Source organism: Crocuta crocuta, unplaced genomic scaffold (assembly GCF_008692635.1).
Source record: "Crocuta crocuta isolate KB4526 unplaced genomic scaffold, BGI_CrCroc_1.0 scaffold145, whole genome shotgun sequence".
NCBI lineage: Eukaryota > Metazoa > Chordata > Mammalia > Carnivora > Hyaenidae > Crocuta > Crocuta crocuta.
In genome coordinates, this window is record NW_027530857.1 from 112,462 (window position 1) to 131,651 (window position 19,190).

The 19,190-nt window shown below is 51.4% G+C and overlaps 1 protein-coding gene across 1 annotated transcript in view; it reads left to right on the top strand.

The window, feature by feature from the left end:
• The first annotated feature begins 7,375 nt into the window (after positions 1 to 7,375).
• The window catches only part of RIPOR2 (RHO family interacting cell polarization regulator 2), a 225,301-nt gene continuing 213,486 nt past the window's right edge, over positions 7,376 to 19,190 (top strand). The window contains exon 1 of the mRNA XM_077769590.1: positions 7,376 to 7,499. Coding sequence (XP_077625716.1) covers positions 7,424 to 7,499 — 76 coding nt within the window. The 5' untranslated portion in view covers positions 7,376 to 7,423. The remainder of the gene's footprint in view (positions 7,500 to 19,190) is intronic.

Here is a 19,190-nt window from a genome sequence, read left to right on the forward strand (position 1 = left end):
AAGTTTTTCTTCCTCTTTGTACATTAACAGATTTCCTTTCTGATTTCTATTTTTCTGATGAGGTTTTGCTTAGTATGAGATGGTTCTCAGAGACGGGTCTTCCCTGGGTGCCTTCTCGGTCAGCCTCTGGACCTCAGCACCACACCTTGGGACAAGATGACTCCACCAAAGTCCCTGCCAACTCTCTCTCAGACGCCAAGGGGCAGCTTCTGGGCTCTTGGGTTATCACCTTACTTTGGCGTCCCTGCATGGCGACACCCTGTGGCATCCGTGGGCATCTCAGATACTTCTTCGTCAATGCAGCGGGGTGAAGAGAGGGGGCGTGAGACCCACAGACTCCTGGAAGAAGGCAGGACTCCCCCGTGGTGAGGGGGGCCCTGGGTGAATAACAAGTCCCCTTCTCCTGGACTAGGAGCGTCTGTCCACCTCTGCCATGGAGTGTCCGGCAGCCCTGCCTTTGAGGCTGCACCCCTGCCCGGGACCTCCCCTCCTTCCATGGCTGCCTGGCATTGCCTCCCACGCCTTTCGCACGTGAGTCTGGGGCCTGCGATGCCTTTTTTCTCACTCCTCTCCCCGCCTTGACATCCCCCAGTCTTTCGGGGCATAGCTCAGATGCCGCCACCTCCCCAAACCTGCCCTGGATTTCCTCTTCCTGTTAGAAGCATTTCTTTATCATCCAGGATCCCAAATGGCTGGATGGGGCTGGCCCCACACCCACCGCGTCGGATCTGGAAGTGGCGTTATCTGTGAAACTGTCCTCATTCCCCACAGGATTTTCTCTTCTCCAGGGCAGGCCCGTGTATCGTTCATTGTTCATCTTTATACGCCCAGTGCCTACAACATTTAAACAATCTGAATTGGATTAACCTGGTGGAGAAAACACCTCCGGGCTGCTTGGATGACCGCCCTCAAGCAGGCTGGACAGATTCTTGGGAGTCCAGGACCCTCAGCAGAAACATCAAGGAGAGAATATTCTCACTGCTGTTTCCTTATCTCCCTCCACCCTCTTCCCTCTGTGTCCCAAAAACATATAAAAAACATTTGTGCCCCCAATCAGATAAGCATCCCTCTGGGAACCACAGAGAAACCTTTGAGAAGGTCTGGTTTCATAGCATCATTTTAAAGTATAGTTCTTGGGGCGCCTGGGGGGCTCAGTCGATTAGGCGTCTGACTTCAGCTCAGGTCATGATCTCATGCTTCGTGAGTTCGAGCCCCATTTCGGGCTCTGTGCTGACAGCTCAGAGCCTGGAGCCTGCTTTGGATTCTGTGTCTCCATCTCTCTCTCTCTCTGCCCCTCCCCTGCTCTCTCTCTCTCTCAAAAATAAATAAACATTAAGAAAATTTTTTTTACATATAGTTCTTGTGATGTCATTTGCTCACACATAAAACATAGTATTCAAAACATTGCTGAGAAATGTGTGCATTTCATACATGAGAAGTCTGGTTTGTAACGGCTTATGAATGTAGAAAGAGCCCCAAACTATGAATCAGAACAGTGGGGACTAACTGGCTTTGTGCCACTGAGGAGACATTTCTGTCTGAGTCTCTGCTTCCCCTCCCCTAATGTGAAGGGGTTGGGCAGTGATCTCCGAGTTGTCTGCAGCTCTGAAGTTCTGGGAGGTTCTGATTCCCAGTTTTTACTTAGGGGTGAAAAGAAGAGAAGCTATCTTCAGATCATGGCATCTTCTATCCCTTCTCGTCTGACAAGGCGAGGAAGGCTCCAGATCCAGTGACACTGAGACGGAAGAAGACGTGGGCCCTCTATCATAAATACAAGAAGGAAATGCTTGTCCTCTGCATCTTGAGTGTCCCCAGAGGACACCACCACAAAGTTTACACAGACACTGCCTTAGTACTTTGCTTCCATCTACGTCGGGCCAGGGGAGTCAGCTGAGACAACGGACCCACTCTCGTCCCTACCATGCCAGATGGAGGCGACCCGGCACCAATGATGTCACTTGCATAATAAATTATCTTAACACTTAAAATATCTGGGCTCTTAATTACAGAAGAAAGTAAGACTCTTCTTCAGGGAGACCCAGCAGGGACTGTAGATGTTGAGGGCTCTTGGGACACACAGCAGGTGGCTACTCAGCAGGCTCACAGCCGCTGCTGCCCAAGTTATTGCTGCATCTTTTTCCCTGGGTGCTGTTCTGCTCTCTGCCTCCCGAAGCTTAAGCTCAGTGCACGGGTCCTGTCTCCGCCTTGTGCCTGCCGGATGAGCCCTTCGAACCAGACTCCTGGCGCCATCTTCCAGGAGATGAATGTCCTCATTACCTGTCTCCTCTCCCCCGCTCTCACGGCTGGCTCATAAGTGAGGTGAAGGAGTTTGGATTTTATCCTAAGAGTCATCTACCTTCCCAAAGGGCTTTGCATGGTAGCCATATGTGGTCATTTCTGGACTTTCGAAAGACGATTCTGGTTATAACCGGCACATGGGTTGGCGTGGGTGGCCCACAATGGGACACAAAGACATCAGTGAGGAGGTTGTCGAGGGGGTTCAGGCGACGGGTGATGGTGGTTTGGGCCAGGACGGTGACTGTGGAGACGGCTAGAGGGTAGATCTGAGTGGTGACTGGGAGTAGAACCCCCCGAGCGTGGGGCCTGAGGACCAGGGTGAGGAGGGACCCCCTCACTGGCCGCAGTGACTGGACGGGAGGTGGGGCTGCTCACTGAGACAGGAAGTGCTGTGGAGGAGCGGATGGAGGGAGGAAGGAGAGGCAGTGATGGGCTGTGAGGGGCGAGAAGAGAGCGCGTAAACTGCAGGCACTGGCCTCTCTTCTCAGCCGCATGCTTCTCTTTCAGAGGTCGGCTCTGCTCTGTAAAAACCATCGTCCAAAACTGTTCTAGTCTCAAAGCTCCTTGAACTCGCATCTCAGCAGCAGCGGAAAGGACACTGTACTGAAGTTTGGGGATGGGTTGGATTATGGTGCGGCCCTGATCTGCCAACCTGCTGTGCAAACTTTCATGTGTCACAACGTTTCTGAGCCTCAGTCTCATCTTCTCTGATACAAGACTTTTGGACATGGTGTGGTCTACAAAAATGCTCAAATAGGTGTCAAATGTTTGAATTCTCAACTGCTCCATAATTGCCTTTGCCAAGGCTACATGGTACATATTTAAAAGGTGGAATGGCATTGCCAAGCTTCGCAGGCACTGGATACAGAGCATATAGCACGTAGTTATAGTGCCCTGCTTTTTAATTACTTAGTTCGAACAATTCATATAGGTTGCAGTTATACCCAGAGCCAGGTCATCTGAATTCAAATCTCATTTCAGCCACTTGCTAGGTGTGTGATCACGGCAAATCACTGATCTTCTCTGTGCCTCAGTTTCACCATCTATAAAACGGGCTCATGAGTGTCATGACAGCGATGTGAATTAATATAGAGAGAGCGCTGTATGTATTAGATAATTACTATTTTGCATAAGTGCTCTTTAACCTTCACTGTTTTGTCTGTAAAATGAAATTACTATACTGGGGTACCTGAGTGGCTCAGTCGGTGAAGCGTCCAACTTCAGCTCAGGTCATGATCTTATGGTTCGTGAGTTTGAGCCCCACATCGGGCTCTGTGCTGACAGCTCAGAGCCTGGAACCTGCTTCAGATTCTCTCTCTTCCCTCTCTCTCTCTGCCCCTCCTCCACTCATGCTCTGTCTCTGTCTCTCTCAAAAATAAATAAACATTAAAATGAGATTACTGTAACTACTGATTAATAAGAACATGGAGGAGATTAAACAAAACATATCAACATAAAGCATGCAACACACAGCCTGCTTCTTGGTAAGCACTCCATCAGTGTGGGTTGATGGCTAGCCAGAGAGCCGCAGCCAGGTCCCGGCTCCCATTCCCTGCCAGTTTCCAGGGAGGAAGCTGAGCCCTGTGTCCTTTTTATTGTGTGTTTGTGGCAGGAGAGAAATAAGTAAAGTGCTCTGCAGTTCCTTCCTCCTGGTGTTTGATAAGGTTTTATTTTAAAATAATGCCAAGTTTTCCTTAGTGGTTTGCTTTAAAAGTAGCACCATGTGCCTTTACTCAGTGGCTTCCATTCTCCACTGAGTCCTTGAAAGTCTGTTTCTCCCCAGAACAGTTTTAAAGTAGAAATAAACCCACTGGTGCGCTTTCTTCTGAACTAACATCTAGCCTCCATCTACTGAAAATTAGTTGAAGGGAGAATGAAGAGAGAAGCTCATAATTATGCCCCCACCCCATGTTCTTTTAAACACATTGCTCCTGGCAGAATCTGTTTTTGCCATGAAATTCTGCAACTTGTGAAAATTTAATAGCAGCACAAGCCTAGACGTTGAGGTTTGACTCTTAGCGCAAACGAGAATGTTCCCTGGGAGGGGTGACCCCCACACACGGTTTGTTCCGGCCGTTTACAGGTGCATGCTCCGTGAAGCAAGAGGGAAAGGCTGAGGGGTCAGAAAGGGGAACCGTATGGTATGAGCCGTGGGCCCACAGCACGGCCAACACGACCGGAAAGAACTGGAAAGAGTGGTGGAAAGTCCTCGCTTCTTGCTCTGTTCCTCCCCACCCCCACCCCACCAACCAGTCTCTCCCTGATTACCATGAGTGAACAGGAACAACTTTTATTTAAATGCACAAGAGAAGAGGAAATGCAAACTTTTCAAGTGCCTCTCCTTTTAGACCTAAGTGTACTTTCCGCCCCCCTGGCCTGCTGCTTTCCTTCATCTGCCGTTGTAAATTATGTGCAGCAGAAAAGCAGTGACTCATGCGGCACAGGCTGGAGGAAATGTGTGGCTTCATGAGGAGGAAAGAAGGTCTGATACTGATTGCAAAAAAAAAAAGTGCTTCATTTTGTATCACACGCTCTAGGTTCAAGTTCACAGCGGCACAGACTTTGAAGAGCAAATATTGAACCAAGATGGCAGAAGGGAACGTCCTCTCTGGAGCTTCCTCTCTTCCCTCCTTTGCCTCGCTGGCCGCCACCTGATCTGATTTACCATTAGTGCCAGGAAGAGCAGAGATGCGTCGCAGCAAATGATCATAGAGGTCAAGGGCAGAAAGACTATGAGAACATCCATTCTTAGGCCTCCTCTAATACCTGGTTTTCTCATACTGTGTTCGTCATTCTAGGGGATTGTGTCCATTTGCAACAGCCAATAAAACCTTCTCGATGGCTACCTTATATAGAATTTGTGCTAATCTTGGTCTCCACCCTCCCCCTGCTTTGGAGAATGAAGTTTGAGATACACACCAGGTCCAGCGGTGATTGTCTAGAGCAGCCAAGCTTCACCCAACCCTCAATTACCAAGTCACTACATTTGGTATAAAGCACCCCTGGGGTGGGGGTGGGGTCCCTCAGGCTAACAGAGATCACCTGGACATAGACTGGAGGACTGCGAGGAGTCCCTAGAAGCCCCTGGAAGCAAGGAACAGATCCTCCCCCAGAGCCTCCCAAAGGAAAGCAGCCCTGTGAACCGTCTGATGGTGAGACCCATTCCAGAACGTGGCCTCCCCAATTGTAAAATACTTGTGTTCTTTTAAATTTGTGGTGATTTATTAAAGCAGCAATAGGAAACTAATACTCCTGATTCNTTGCAGCTAAGGAAACAAAGGCCCAGAGAATTTGCCACCTTTCATGAAATTGCACTGCTAGTTAACAATAACTGCTGATAACCAGAAGCGATGTCGTTATGCTGAGCACAATCTAAGTCCTTTTATCGACTCATGACGTCAGCATAACTTGAAGGCGGCGGCTGTCATTCTTATCCTCATTTTACAGATGAAGAAACTGAAGCATGGTGATGTTCGAGGCACGAAGCTGCTCAGCAGACTACAAGTTTGCACGCAGACATTTGGGAATGTTCTCTACCGCCTGCCAGGCTGAGCTCCCGGGGGGGAGTGGTCAACCCCTAGAGTTATTTCACTTTACCTCCCTGCATCTCTACAACCCTGGGGGATCTGTGGGTCATTTCCTTCCGGGGATGAGGCTGTGCCCACGGCCCACCTCTGGCTGGTGGCCGCTCCAGCCCTCCCAACTCTGATCTCTCCGCAGCCGTCCATCCCCTTGCTGGTGGGCCCGGGAGAGACACCAGAAGAGAAATGCCAGGCTCTCTGCCTTCAGCCAGCTGGTGGATTCCCTTGGGCTGAATTTGGGACCTTGAGTGTCACCTTCCCCAATTCTGACCACACAGCAAGGCTGTTCCGAAGGCCTTGACCAATGACTGTAGGCTGTGCGTAGCAATGTGACACTGCCCAGGGAAGGCGAGCAGGGAGAACTTCCCTCGGAGGAGGCTCTGCAATGTCTGCGTGAGGGCTCTTCACCACAGCCCTCTGGTAGGGACGGCGCAGCGCCTGGGGGCCCCTCGGGAGGCTGGGTTTTTATAGCCAACACCAAGTATTTACTTACACTAAATATTTACTCAGGATGGTCTAAGGAGGCGCTATGAGATCTGGGAAGGGAACTAACTGCCCCAGCCGCTCCTTGATGTCCCCAGTTTCCCATGCGAACCGCTGTAGCGGTAGCTGGGGAAAAGGAATACAGTTCCCGCCATCAAGAAGCTTCCTCGCTTTCGAGAGTGAACAAACCAGAGCTCTGGCAGATGAGGGCCGTCTGGCCACAGGAACGCGAGGGGCCCAGGTGCACAGGGCTGGCCCGGCAGGTGCGGGTTCAGGAAGTCTCCCAGGAAAAGGAGATGTCAGCGGGTGGGGCAGGGAGAGGAGGGGGTGTGGTCTTTGGAGGAGGTGACAGTATGGGGAGAGACGTGGGCAAGAAGGTTCGAGCAAGCGTATTTGAGGACGGGAAGCTGAGCAGGTTAACTGGCGTAAAGGACCCATGGGGGCACAAAAAGTCCTTATGTTGTTTATCATGGAACCATTCATTCATTCAACAAAGGTTTATTGCTCACCCGCCCTGTGCCAGGAGCCAGGAGCCAGGAGCCGGGCGCTCTCCCAGGTGCCCGGGACCCGGCAGCAAGTAGATCCCGTGCCCAGTTGTGTGAGGGCCGCTGCCCTGATTCCGGCCCAGCCGCCCCTCCCCGGGGGCTCCACCGGCCTGCAGACAGGGACCCCTCCGGGCCACTCTTCCTGTAGACGCGCACCTGCACACCTGCCCCCCCTTTCCCCCCCCCCGGCTCCGCCGCCAGGCGACACAGGAGCTGCTCTAGAATAAATTACCGCCCATCACCTTCATGCATAAAACATGGCCCAGGAGGCCGGGGCAGGCTCGGCCCCACGGCCGGCAGCTGCCTTCGGGCCAGCGGGGAGCTAAGGGAAGGGAAGGAAAAGCGACTCAGAAGATAAAGAAGTCAGCGGAAGCCTCAGATACAAAAAAGAGAAGGCGGTTTGTGTTTTGCGTGGTTTTTTTTTTGTTTTAAGTACAACAGGACTTGGCTTCCGTATGCCCTGGCGCCCTTCTGCTCCCTGCCATGAGAAGGTGGTAGAAGGCTGGCCCTGGGACCATGGTGCTGCCTTCACGATTACACTGGGTCAGAAGCAGGCCATGGAGGGACAGGATCCGGAGACGGCAGCTCAACCGTGAGTGTCCCACGGGTGTGGCCTGCGCCCCTCGGCTGCACTGGCCTGCCCTCCCCCGCTCGCCCCTCCCTGCCCCCTTCTCGCCGGGGGCACCTTCTTCTTCCCCTTTCCTTCCTGCAGCTCTATCCTGAGCAGAGGTAACAAAATACGCTTTGTTTCAAGTAGCAGGTGAGAGAGGGCCTCTCTCCTTATTTCTGCATCTGGATGGAAACTACAGATGAATACATGCGCCAGTCAGAGAGTTGTGTGGGTTGGAACTTTCCTTTATTCCAGGGGGGCAGTGCCTGTGACGGCTGACCAAACAGGCAGGGAGCTAGAGTGGGTGAGACCCAGGTCAGTCACATTTCCTTTAAAGGACCAGTCGTGCGTTTCTGAAATTATCTGACTCTCACTGAGGCTCCCCTTGAGGTGACGAAAACGGTAACTAAAAGGGAGAGTGCAGTGTTGCAGGAATCTGAGAAAGAAAAAGCGTTCCTAATGAATGACAAGACCATTACCCACCAACAAGTACCCTATCGGTGTGTGTCTGTTGCTGGAGAGGGTCATTTAACCCCACAAGTCAAATCAAGGGGCTACACTGCTGAGGCACGGAGTTGGGGCTGTTTTCACAGCACTCTCTTTGCCATGAGAAAAATGACAGTGAAGCCATGATGAGAAACTGCCATGGACTTCCGGTCTCAGCCTGAAGAGGCAACAGGGAAGGGCAGAGACTGTGGTAAAATGGGGAAACACATGTGTCCCCCATAAAGAGGCACCAGATTGTCATCAGATTGTTTTCACGAGGAATGGAGCTCCATGCGGCCAGGTTTTCTGACTTTTCCAGAAAACAAAAACATGCTCATCTCTTAAGTCCAAGCCCTCAAGTCTAAACACAAGAAGTTAACTGTTTAAATACTAACTAACGGACCGTAGGCTCTGACACATACTGTGATCACTGGCTTAAGGGCTGAGTGTTGTTCTTACTAAAGGCCCATCACATGGTGCTATTTAAGCCTTGTTATATGTTGATGAGACTTTCTCAGGGGTTAGACGCTCCGGTGTAGACAGTTAAATTAAGAGAAACCAGTGGTTTGGGAGCATAAATAGCAAACAGTGGCGATCTATTAGCATGAGAGGCTAAGCAGGACTGCTTGGGTTTCAAATGGCACCCCACATATGAGAAATTGCACCAGCCAAACCTTTAATACAGTGGAAGAGCCATTAGTAACTTTCTCAGAGCCCTTACCTTCTTACTCATCTGCTTTTTCACCTGAACTTCTCTTGAGTTCAGATTTTAGCTTTTGTGAGCCTTCCTTCTGCGTCCGTGGGTAAAGGGCTGTGGTCCCGCCGATTTTGGACAAGACCTCTGGCGTGTGTCACTGAGGAAGGATGGAGTATGACCTGTGTTGTTGCATAGCGCTGGTTTTTGGGGGGGCGGCCTACCCTCAACAAGTAAGAATTTGAGAGAAAGACCTATTTCGTTACGGCGATTTTACTTAAATTATGGGACTAACACCTGGACTTTGGGAGAAGGTTTCTGCTTGGCCTTAACATGAAACAATGAGGTGGTAATAAATGCCTAATCCAAGTTTGACATTAAGCAGGCTGGTCCTGACCTCTTCGGCGTAAACGTCTGAGGAAGGGGGGATCCTGACATTCCTCTGGAGTGGTCAGGAGGCCGGCTGTGTTAGAGTCAGTGTGAGTCAGAATTAGCGGTGGATCAAGTGACTTTGTCTGGGGTTGATTTTCTCCAACTCACGGAACACCCGTGCCTGTTTGAAGGCTGAGGATTAGAGGCCGCAGAGAGGGGAAAAGAGTGAAGACACCGAAGAGGGAAAGAACAATGGAGAAGCTTCTCACTGTAAACACCAGCCTGCAAGGCTGGCCCTGGACATTGTTTTGCAGTTGCTAAATTCTGTCTTTGATAACTTTTTCTGTCCACTTTCTCTGAGGCTTTTCTCACAGGTCATCATCCCCTCTGATGCAGAGACCCAAGAATAACCCTCAGGGTGATTCTGTCATTAAGAAAAATAAGTTAATAACCCTTTTCCCTCAAATTCACAAAGGGACCTTGAATGGCCATAAGGGATACACCTGCCACCACTGTGCACTTCTGTGCCCATGCAGACATTGCTAATCAACTCTGCACTTCTGTGCCCATGCAGACATTGCTAATCAACCACCATTCTCCTCGCCCAGGGAAGTCAGGCCCAGTCTTGAAATCCTTTCCAACCCAGTGCTGCTATTTCTAATCAATTAGATTTGCCTCAACAGCAAAAACCTGTATTTGCATTCTATTGCTTTGTAACCAGTTGCCCCAATCTTATTGTCTTCAAACCATACACCTTTATTACCACACAGCCTCAATCAGTCAGGAGACTGGGTATGAATCAGCTGGATCTGCTCAGGGTCAGTCAGCCAATGCTGTGGTCTGTGCATCAGCCTGAACCACGGTCTCCTCTGAGGCTCAGAGTCTCCTTCCAAACTCAGCGGTTGTTGGCAGAGGTTAGTTTCTTGTGGCTATAGAACGGGGCTTTCGGCAAGGAAAGGCTCCCCACGTGGCCCTCTCTACAGCATGGCAGTTCTGCTTTCTCAAGGTAAACTACAGGGTATCTGGTGCTGCTTGTGAACTCTCCTTTAAAGAGCCCTCCTGATTAGGCCAGGCCCACCCAGACAATCTTTTGATTAGTTTAAAATAAACTGATCAGATATCTTAATTACATCTGCAGAATCTTTCAGCTTTGCCCGTGTACCCTAATCATGGAAGTAAAATCTCATCATATTCCAAGTCTTGCCAGTGCTCTAGATGAGAGGATTACCCAGAGCATGTCTACCAGGGTCAGGAATCATGGGGCCATCTTAGAATTCTGCTTACCACAGAACCTGTCATCCTGACAATAGAACATGGATTTTTGAGCTACCAGAAAGCTTTGTTCTTATTCGTATCATGAAAATGTTCAATTATACAGAAAAGCAGAGAAAATACTATAATGAATCCCATATACCCATCACTTAAATTTAACAATTGTTACCATTTTGCCATATTTGCTTTATCTGCTTCCTGCCAAAATATTTTAAAATAAATTGCAGACATTAGGACATCTCTAAATATTTGAGTAAGAGCATCTCTAAAAAAATATACAGTCCTTTTCCTACATAATTGCCTATAAAACCGATGATCCCATAATATTATTCAATACACAGCCCATATTCAAATCTCCTCAAGAAGAAGCCAGTTCTGATCATGCTATATAGGCCTATAACTCTTAGCAAAATGCCCAACACCTAGCGTACTCAGTAAAGGTTTGAGTTCAATTAAAATTATATTCTTATGAAAGCAATGACTCCAAATTCCATCTTCCCTTACTACCCCTGGCTGCTTCTTTCCACTCCCGATGTCTATAAGATGTTTACAGGCTATAGTCGTGTGGGGTGGGGCATAATGGAAGCAAGGTATGAGACTTCTAATGTGTTACCCTTCTTAGAGATATTTGCATTAATATTTTTTATAATGTTTATTTTTGAGAAACAGAGCATGAGCAGGGGAGGGGCGGAGAGCAAGGGAGACACAGAATTCAAAACAGGCTCCAGGCTCTGAGCTGCCAGCACAGAGCCCAATGCAGGGCTTGAACCCACAAACCACGAAATCATGACCTGAGCCGAAGTCAGGCGTCCAACCGACTGAGCCACGCAGGCGCCCCTGGGATATTTGTATTTTAAAAGGGGCCACCAGAGAAAGGCCCAAATACACGATGGTGGGCAGACAGAAGGGGGGCTCGTCTGACACCCTGGAAACCTTATCAGGCTGCTTATCTGAGACCCCCAAGTAAAGAGGGGTGCGAGCAATAGCTCACTGGGGACGTGGGCCTTCTGAATGATGACAGCAGTGTCCAGGGTGGCCGTGGCGGTGAGGGGCAGGTGCCTGTGACCCTGACTTCCCTTTACTCTGCCACAGTTAGGGGACACTGAGGGAAAGGAAGCCTGGCAAGGGTGTGCGTTTTGACTGCGAGGAGGTTTCTTAGCTACTGGCCTGTGGGGGCAACCCTCTACCTCCCCAGTGTCCACTTCCTTAGCCATTACGTGGCTGTTACGATGATACCTGCCTCATGGTGCTTGGGGAGGTTAAAAGACATAAATTGTGTCCCCTCCTTGCACTGTGCCTGGTACATGGCGGTGATGGCTGGTGGAATCTGAGGGAACCCAAGTGGCGACAGTGACATGGGGGACAGTACAGGGGGGCCACCAGTGGCTTTGGGTGGGGGGGGGTGCCTTGCTGGGGAAGGTGGCCCTTCTTCCCTGACATCACCAGCCCCCACATCCAGCCACGTGCACCACCCCAGGCAGGAGGGACCGGCCACGCCTGGGAAAGCCACTCTGGCCCCTGGGGGTGCCACAGCTCCTTTGTTCTGGAAAACACGGTGTTTTCCCGGACGGTGGTTCCCCAGGCCGTTCTCAGCACAAGTAAATACACCCAGACGACACAGCCCAAGGAGGTCTTGTTTGTGAAAGGTTTTGCCTCCGTGTCTGGCGGAGCTTTGAGGACAAGGCGTCGCACCCTCCCGGACCCCAGTGACAGGAACGGAAGCATTCTAGGGCTCCCTGGAACTATGACAGTGACAGAGCTGATCCCCGGCTGAGATTGGGGATGCTGCTGTCTCCGAGATCGCGCTGGTGACTTCCTTCCCAGGGGAGCGTCCCTCGGCCGTGTCCTCTGCTCCTGTGACGGTCCTCCTGGCTCGGGGCGGTGACCTTCGCGCTTGGGTCGGGGCAGCGGTGACACTTGCGGACTGTGTTTGGGAGCGAGGACCTTTCGGAGGAGGGCTCTCCTGTCCGGCTGTCCCGGACGGGCAGCTCCACCCAAGGAGGTAAGGGCGCCGTGGCTCTTCCTTACCCCGTGTGACCTTGGAGAGCACCCGGTCCCTAGAAAGTTCTTGGCGTCCCTTCTAAATAACAGGGGCTACAGATGCAGCTGAAGCCGAGACCCGATGCTCGGGGCAGGTCCCAGGGAGCCAGAGAGGCCTATGGAGGGGGGGTGTGCAGGGCGCTTTCCCAGCGGCCTCTGTCCCCACGGGGACACGACGGCGCAGGTGGCCCCTCCTGCCCCAGAGCCAGCGGCCCCGCTTGCCCTCGGCTTTCTGCGCTGCCCCCCACCCCGGGCCACTCTCCCTCTCTGCCGCCCCCCTCCCCTGGGGGTCTGCCCGGCCTGGGTGGCTGCCGTCTACCCAGCCGGCCGCTGTTCTGACTCGGCCGGAATCGCCCGGAGGGTCCGTTCCTTCCAGCGCAACTGCGCTGGGGCCGGGCCGGCCCCTCTTATCCGACCCCCCCAGAACCCCTGTCATGGTGTCTGTCTCCTGCAAAGCCATACGCTTAAAGATTTGGGAGCAGCCAAATGAGGGGGCCGCCCCCAGTATAACGATGCCTTTCAGAACATTCCCCGTGATCCCCAAGTTACACATTCTTCTCCGCTCCGTTTATCCACCTGCTAAGATTGTCCACTCAAAGCCGCAGCTGCCCTTCCCCCAGCCACCACTCCCCGCCCTCACCCCCAGGCCGAGTCTCTCCCCAGGCCCGCGTCCTGTGTACCCCACAGTCCTGCCGGTTACAGAGAATTCTGCTGTGTTTTGCTGAGGGACCCTGGCATTTCCACCGATGCAAGAATCATTTCTATACCTTCAGACATGGCGCTACCTATTTTCTCATGGTCCAGAGGACTCATGGCCTCTATAGAAGGCTCACCCTGCTTTCTCCTGCCTTAGGGACCGGGTCCGGGAGTGCCGGTGCCAAATGCCCCTTTCCAGCTCCTGCTGTCAGGGAAAAAAAGATGGGAAACTCGAGAAAGGGAGATACTTTGAATAATTCAAGGGGGTTCTGGTGGTTGAGAAAGTGCTCTCTTTGTATGTACACTGATCTGGACAGATATTTTAGCTGCCCGCAGCCAAGGGCGGACTGAAGAGAGGCTGCGGAGGGAAAAGGGAGGAAGGGGAAGAAGAAACGTCGACTACTACGGTGAACAAAAATTAAAAAAGAAAAAAAAGAAAACAGCAGAGGGATTAGAGAATTCAGGGCTTGGTGACGGATCCCAAAGCCTTTTATTCTCAGATTTGTTGTTTGCAGACAGATATAAAGAGCCCAAAAGTTAATCACTAGAGTAACGACTTGGTCTCTGCTTAGAAGCAGAAAATCAGCAAAAGAGCACATTTCTGGTAGCATTAAGCTCATGTATTAAGTTGGGGTGGAGGGAGAGGAGGGTCCTCGGGGATGGAAACCATCTTGAAATACGTGAGCCAAATATAACCCACTAGGTGCGCACCCGGTTGTCCTCTGAAATGGCAAGATCGGAAATTGTTTAACTGCATACGAATAGGTGTGTGTGTGCATGTGTACACCACACACCAGTTGTCTTGACTGTGAAGACAGTAATGCTAGAAAACAAGCTTCTCCGTTCTGTTTTGAGCTGATACAAAGCCAGTATGTCTCTGGTGTAAGAACCAAGCAATATACAAGCACATAAGGGAAGGGGAAAGTCTCGTGGACCCCCACCCCACCCTGGCCCATGACTGTACAGCATAGCACTCTCATTTCTTGAACTAAAATATACTAAATGTATTGTTTTCTTGGATCTGTTCTGCAACTTCCTCGTCTCCTGTAGCAACCTAACTTGAATACCTTTCTGCGTCCGTCAACAGCCATGAATTTCTTTAGACGGGGTCCATATAGCCAAATAAATACACACAAAGGCTTGCAGGGTTTGGGCAGCTTAAATATATCTAATCGGATTCACCTAAATATACACACACAGAAAGACCATAATTGTCAAAATGGGTTGTATTGGGTGTGGACTGAAGTACCTGCTTAATGACTCGCCTCACCTGGAGTCTGGCACTCTGTAGCCATGCTGCGCGGCCTCTCCCGTCCCCACGTGGGAATGTAGGGTGGAAGTAGTCCCCACATGCTCCCGGAAGCGTGAATCTTTGCACCTCCTGCCAAAATGAATGCCGACTGGGAAGCAAGACCATTCCCTACCCCCTTGCAGGCCAGTCCTGGGGTGCTTGTGAGTGGCTGGTTTGGCTCTCATCCCCATCACAGAATGGAGAGAGTGAGCTGGAGCTGGAGCCCGCGTGCTGAATAGCGGGGCAAGATCCAGAAAAAACAGAGTCTGGGATATTTGCTGACTCTGAATTGCTGCTGTCCAAAACTTCGTTCCCTGAGGAGTTGTTACCCATAGAGTCAAATGAATCTAATCCTTCCATTTCCAGGCAAGTGACAAAGAAGCATAGAGTATTCGCTTGCTAATACTGTGTTAAAGGAAAAAAAGTAAATGCATGTAAATGAGCCCGTAGAAAACCTCGAGAGATTCCCCCTCTCGACCAAGAGGAAGCTTTACTTCTATCAGCATGGCTTCAAAGGATCGGGAAAGATGCTCTTTTGAGCCCATCAGAGGCCATGAATGAAAGGAATTTTGAGGGCTTGCAAGCCCCTCTCTAAATAGTACCAATGATGAAGGAAATGCGTTAGATGTGTTCTTTAAACCTGTTCCAAGATTTCATTAGTAACAATGTTCACATACAGAAAAGTCGAAAGAATTATAGTGGGAACATCTATACAACTACCACCTAGATTCTACTACTGAGATTTCACTGGACTTGCTTTATCTCCTATCTATCCATCCATCCATCCATTCCTCGATCCATCCATCAATAAATCTTATTTTTTCACGATTGACACTTCACTTTAAACACTTCAAATCTATGTCATCCAATTTTTGTCAATGATTCTTTAAAAACATTTTTAGTCAGGGGCGCCTGGGTGGCTTGGTCGATTGGGTGTCCGACTTTCGCTTGGGTCGTGATCTCGCGGTTCATGGGTTCGGGCCCTGCATCAGGCTCTGTGCTGGCGGCTAGCTCAGAGCCTGGAGCCTGTTTCAGTCTGTGACTCCCTCTCTCTCTGGCCCTCCCCTGCTCGCGCGGTCTCTCTCTCTCTCTCTCTCTCTCCTAGAAATAAATAGAACATTAAAAAAATAAAAAAAAAAAAACATTTTTAGTCAAGTTCATTGAAGTATAATTTACAGTGTCTTTTTATAGAGTACTTTTACTTTTTAGCGTACTGTCCTAACGGTGTTGACAAACATCTGTGGCTGTGTAATTACCCCAACGAGCAAGATCGAGAAGCTCCACCCCGACATTTTCTCCTGCCCCTTTGGTGTCAAGCCCCTCCCTAGACCTTGTCAACCAGTGATCTGCTTCCTGTCTTATGGTTTTGTCTTTTCCAGAGTCGCTTATAAGCAGACGCAGAGTCTGTAGCCTTTAGGGTCTGGCTTCTTTCACTTAGCTTAATACATTTGAGGTTCAGCCATGTTGTCTCATGAATGTTTGTTCCTCATTGCAGAGTAGTATCCCATTGTTGGGTGTATTTTTATGGGGTATGATTATCTGCAGATAATAAGATCTCTAGTCAAAAAGCATGGGTACCGATACGTGGGCGACTCAGTCAGTTAAGTGTCTGACTCTTGTTTTCAGCTCAGGTCATGATCTCGTGGTCCGTGGGTAGGAGCCCCACATCGGGCTCTGCGCTAACGGCACAGCATGGAGCCTGCTTCGGATTCTCTCTCTCTCTCTCTCTCTCTCTCTCTGCTCCTCTCAGTTCACGCACTCTCTCAGAACAAATAAATAAACTTAAAAAGACATGGGTAAAGGGCCCCTGAGGGCTACATGGCCTACATGGGTAGACATCAGTGTGGACAGTCCCCAAGGTCTCACTGGTCTTCGTGAACCCGTTGCCCCCCCTCCCCCCCAGGGAAGCTCTAGGCAAATCAGGGTAGTGAACGTTGCTGGAGCCCCACTGCCCCCCATCTACACCCTGGGAAAACCAGTGGGACCTCCTCAGGGTGCTGCATTCAATCAGTGGAAAATGATTACGGTTCTGAATGTGTCAGACAAGTTGTCGAACTACGTTCCTTTTTCTTTGACACCATATGTGGTTGCGGAAGTTGTATACAAGGCTGGGATCGCTTCGCCCAGTGTGAGACCCAGAATCAGACTGATGTAGGAGAGCAGAGGCCAGGGCATGGCTGTCCTGGCCCCAGGGAGTAAGAGACCGTTACAGAGGCCCCAGAGTCCTCCTGGGGTTCAGGAACTTTCTGGCTGCCCTGTTATCCCTCTCCATTTTTTCTCCCTAATTCGAGTTAAAATGTTGTGTTTTGCATCAAGAGCAAAAATCCTGCACCCGGAAGGAAAAGAGTGAAGGAATGTCTTGAGTTCTCAAGGAAATCATGTAGGTTAGCTTTCAGCTCTTAATCCAGCTTTTTAAAAATGTTTATTTATTTTTGAGAGAGAGAGAGAGAGAGAGAGAGAACCAGTGGGGGAGGGTCAGAGAGAGAGGGAGACACAGAATCTGAAACAGACTCCAGTCTCTGAGCTGTCAGCACAGAGCCCGACGCGGGGCTTGAACCCACGAACCATGAGATCATGACCTGAGCCGAAGTTGGACGCTTAACCAAGTGCACCACCCAGGTGTCCCTAATTCAGCTTTTAAATGAGAAGCCCGGACATAGTTATAATTCCCCCAAAGGACAAAAACTCCATTTCCTTCTAAATCGAAGTTACACGAAGTTGGATTGCCTTGAATCAAAGTTGAATTTAACTTCACAGTTGAAACGAAGCTGTTTGGTTTTGTAAGACGAGAAAGCCAGTCCTCAGGTGAGGCTACAGATTCTCTTCATCACCTTCAGCTCCATTTCTGTGTCGCCTGTGATGTGGGGGACCCTGCCCCACGAGTGCCCCCGCCAGGGCCATGGGGGCCCGTGTTCCGCTGCCTCGGTTATGCCAGGGCCGCCCAGGCTTATGTCCCCCAGTCCGCGTCACAGCCCAGCTCTGGGGCCGCGCCTCCCCTCTGCCGCCACCAGACCAAGCCCGCTGCTGTCCACAGCTTCCTGACACCAGCGTGGCCCAGGGGTCGCATCCCCGTGTGTCACCCTGATGTGAATGATTCAAACCTCACCCTCCCGTGGGTACAGGTGTTCCCGCCGGTCTTCTCCCAGCGGAGACTGCGAGCCACCTGTAAGTCAGGAGACCCACGCTTGCGTGGGGACTGCGGTTCAGAGAGAAAGGAGCGGGAGGGAACCCCACCGTCGCCCCGGGAGTGGCTCGCGCCTGGCACCGCGCCAGCTGCTGTGCGAGTCAGTCTTCCACTTACCGCGCAGTCGCCCCCATGAGGTTGGCCCTTGTACCATTTTGCAGGGAAGGACTTCGAGGCTCAGGATACCTGAAGGGCTTGCTGAGGACGGCACAGTTACTAAGTGACAGAATGTAGCCAGGATTCAAAGTGGCTTCTTTGCAACCCAGGCAGCTCTCACCGCTAAAGCTTGCAGCTCCAGGTCCAACTCAAATGGACGGACTCCGAATCTAGTGATTTTTCTGTCCATCCAGGAAACTCGTCTCCCTGCGTCTCCCCAAATCTTAGAGTCTGGGCCCCAGTGAAATGCACACAGCTGTGGGCGTTCCCAAAGGTGAGCTCCGGAACCCCAATGTCTGACCCCAGAGAAAGGGATGTGTGGTAACCCCCTGGGAACCGCGTCCCCAGAGCCGTGCTAAAGGTTCAGGAATAGGAGAAATACAAGGAAACCACTAACAGAATGTTAAAAGCTTTATGGAATGTGTGCTCTGAGTCCCCGTTTCTTTTCTATGCCAGACACGGGTGGTAAGGACCACTGCGGCAGAAACCCAGCCACCCAGCACCCCAGGACCAGAGCTGGTGTTTGTCTAGAGCACCCGGCCCCCCACATCTCCTCCAGAACTAGGAGAAATCCGGCCCGCTCAGCTCGCCCTCTGTGACCAGGGCTGCCACCTCCAGGGAGGCAGCCCGGCTTGGCGATCCCTTGACCTGTGAAACTCGCCTCTCCCTGCTTGTTCAGTGAGTTCCCACCCTGGTGGTGGCTCCTGACCCCGTTTCCCCACAACGGCGCAGAGGCCGAGCTGAAGGGTAGAATAGGGCGGCTGAGGGCAACTCCCATCCCTCCCGGATGTGGTGACCCACACCCGGGCCCCTTTCCTCCCCAGCACAGACTCCCAGACTCGGCTGGGGCTCACCCGAGGACGCCTCCCTCAAGACCCACCAGGGCCCCCCGACTCCAGCTGCTCCTGGGTCACTGTGTAGAAGAGGCCATCCCCAAACTGGTGACCCCCTTCCTGGCCTGTGCGCACTCTGGGTCTAAGCCCGGCTCGGCTCTTGCAGAGTCAGCGCTAGCTGCTCACACTTTCCCTTCTGGCCTTGGGGAGGGGTTCCCGCCCCCCCCACGGCGCCGCCCCCCCCCCAGCTGCAGCCCGGCTCCCTGGAGACCCCGCCCTTGAGCCTCTGCGGGCCACCCGCCAGGTGGGCGGATGGCGGCCACCCTGCGCTGAGGTCCTGACGGCTCGGGCGGAGGGCGTGTGTGGAAATGTTTTGGCAGCTTGCACAACCCTACAGCCCGCATTAGAGCACACCTTTACAATTTTATCTTTTGTTGTAAAAACAGTTTATTCTAAGAACATATATAATTTATCATGAAGCTCTTAGTGGGCTTACTCTTGTTTGTTCTAATATTCGAAAACTTGAACACTTGCTTTGCCCGAGTGGTTCCTTCCGGCTGTTGCTGTGTCAGGACTTGCAGGGACCCAATGTCAGCAAACACCCTGTCCCTCAGCCAGGGGGGGGGGGGATGGCAGAGGGGCGGGGGGG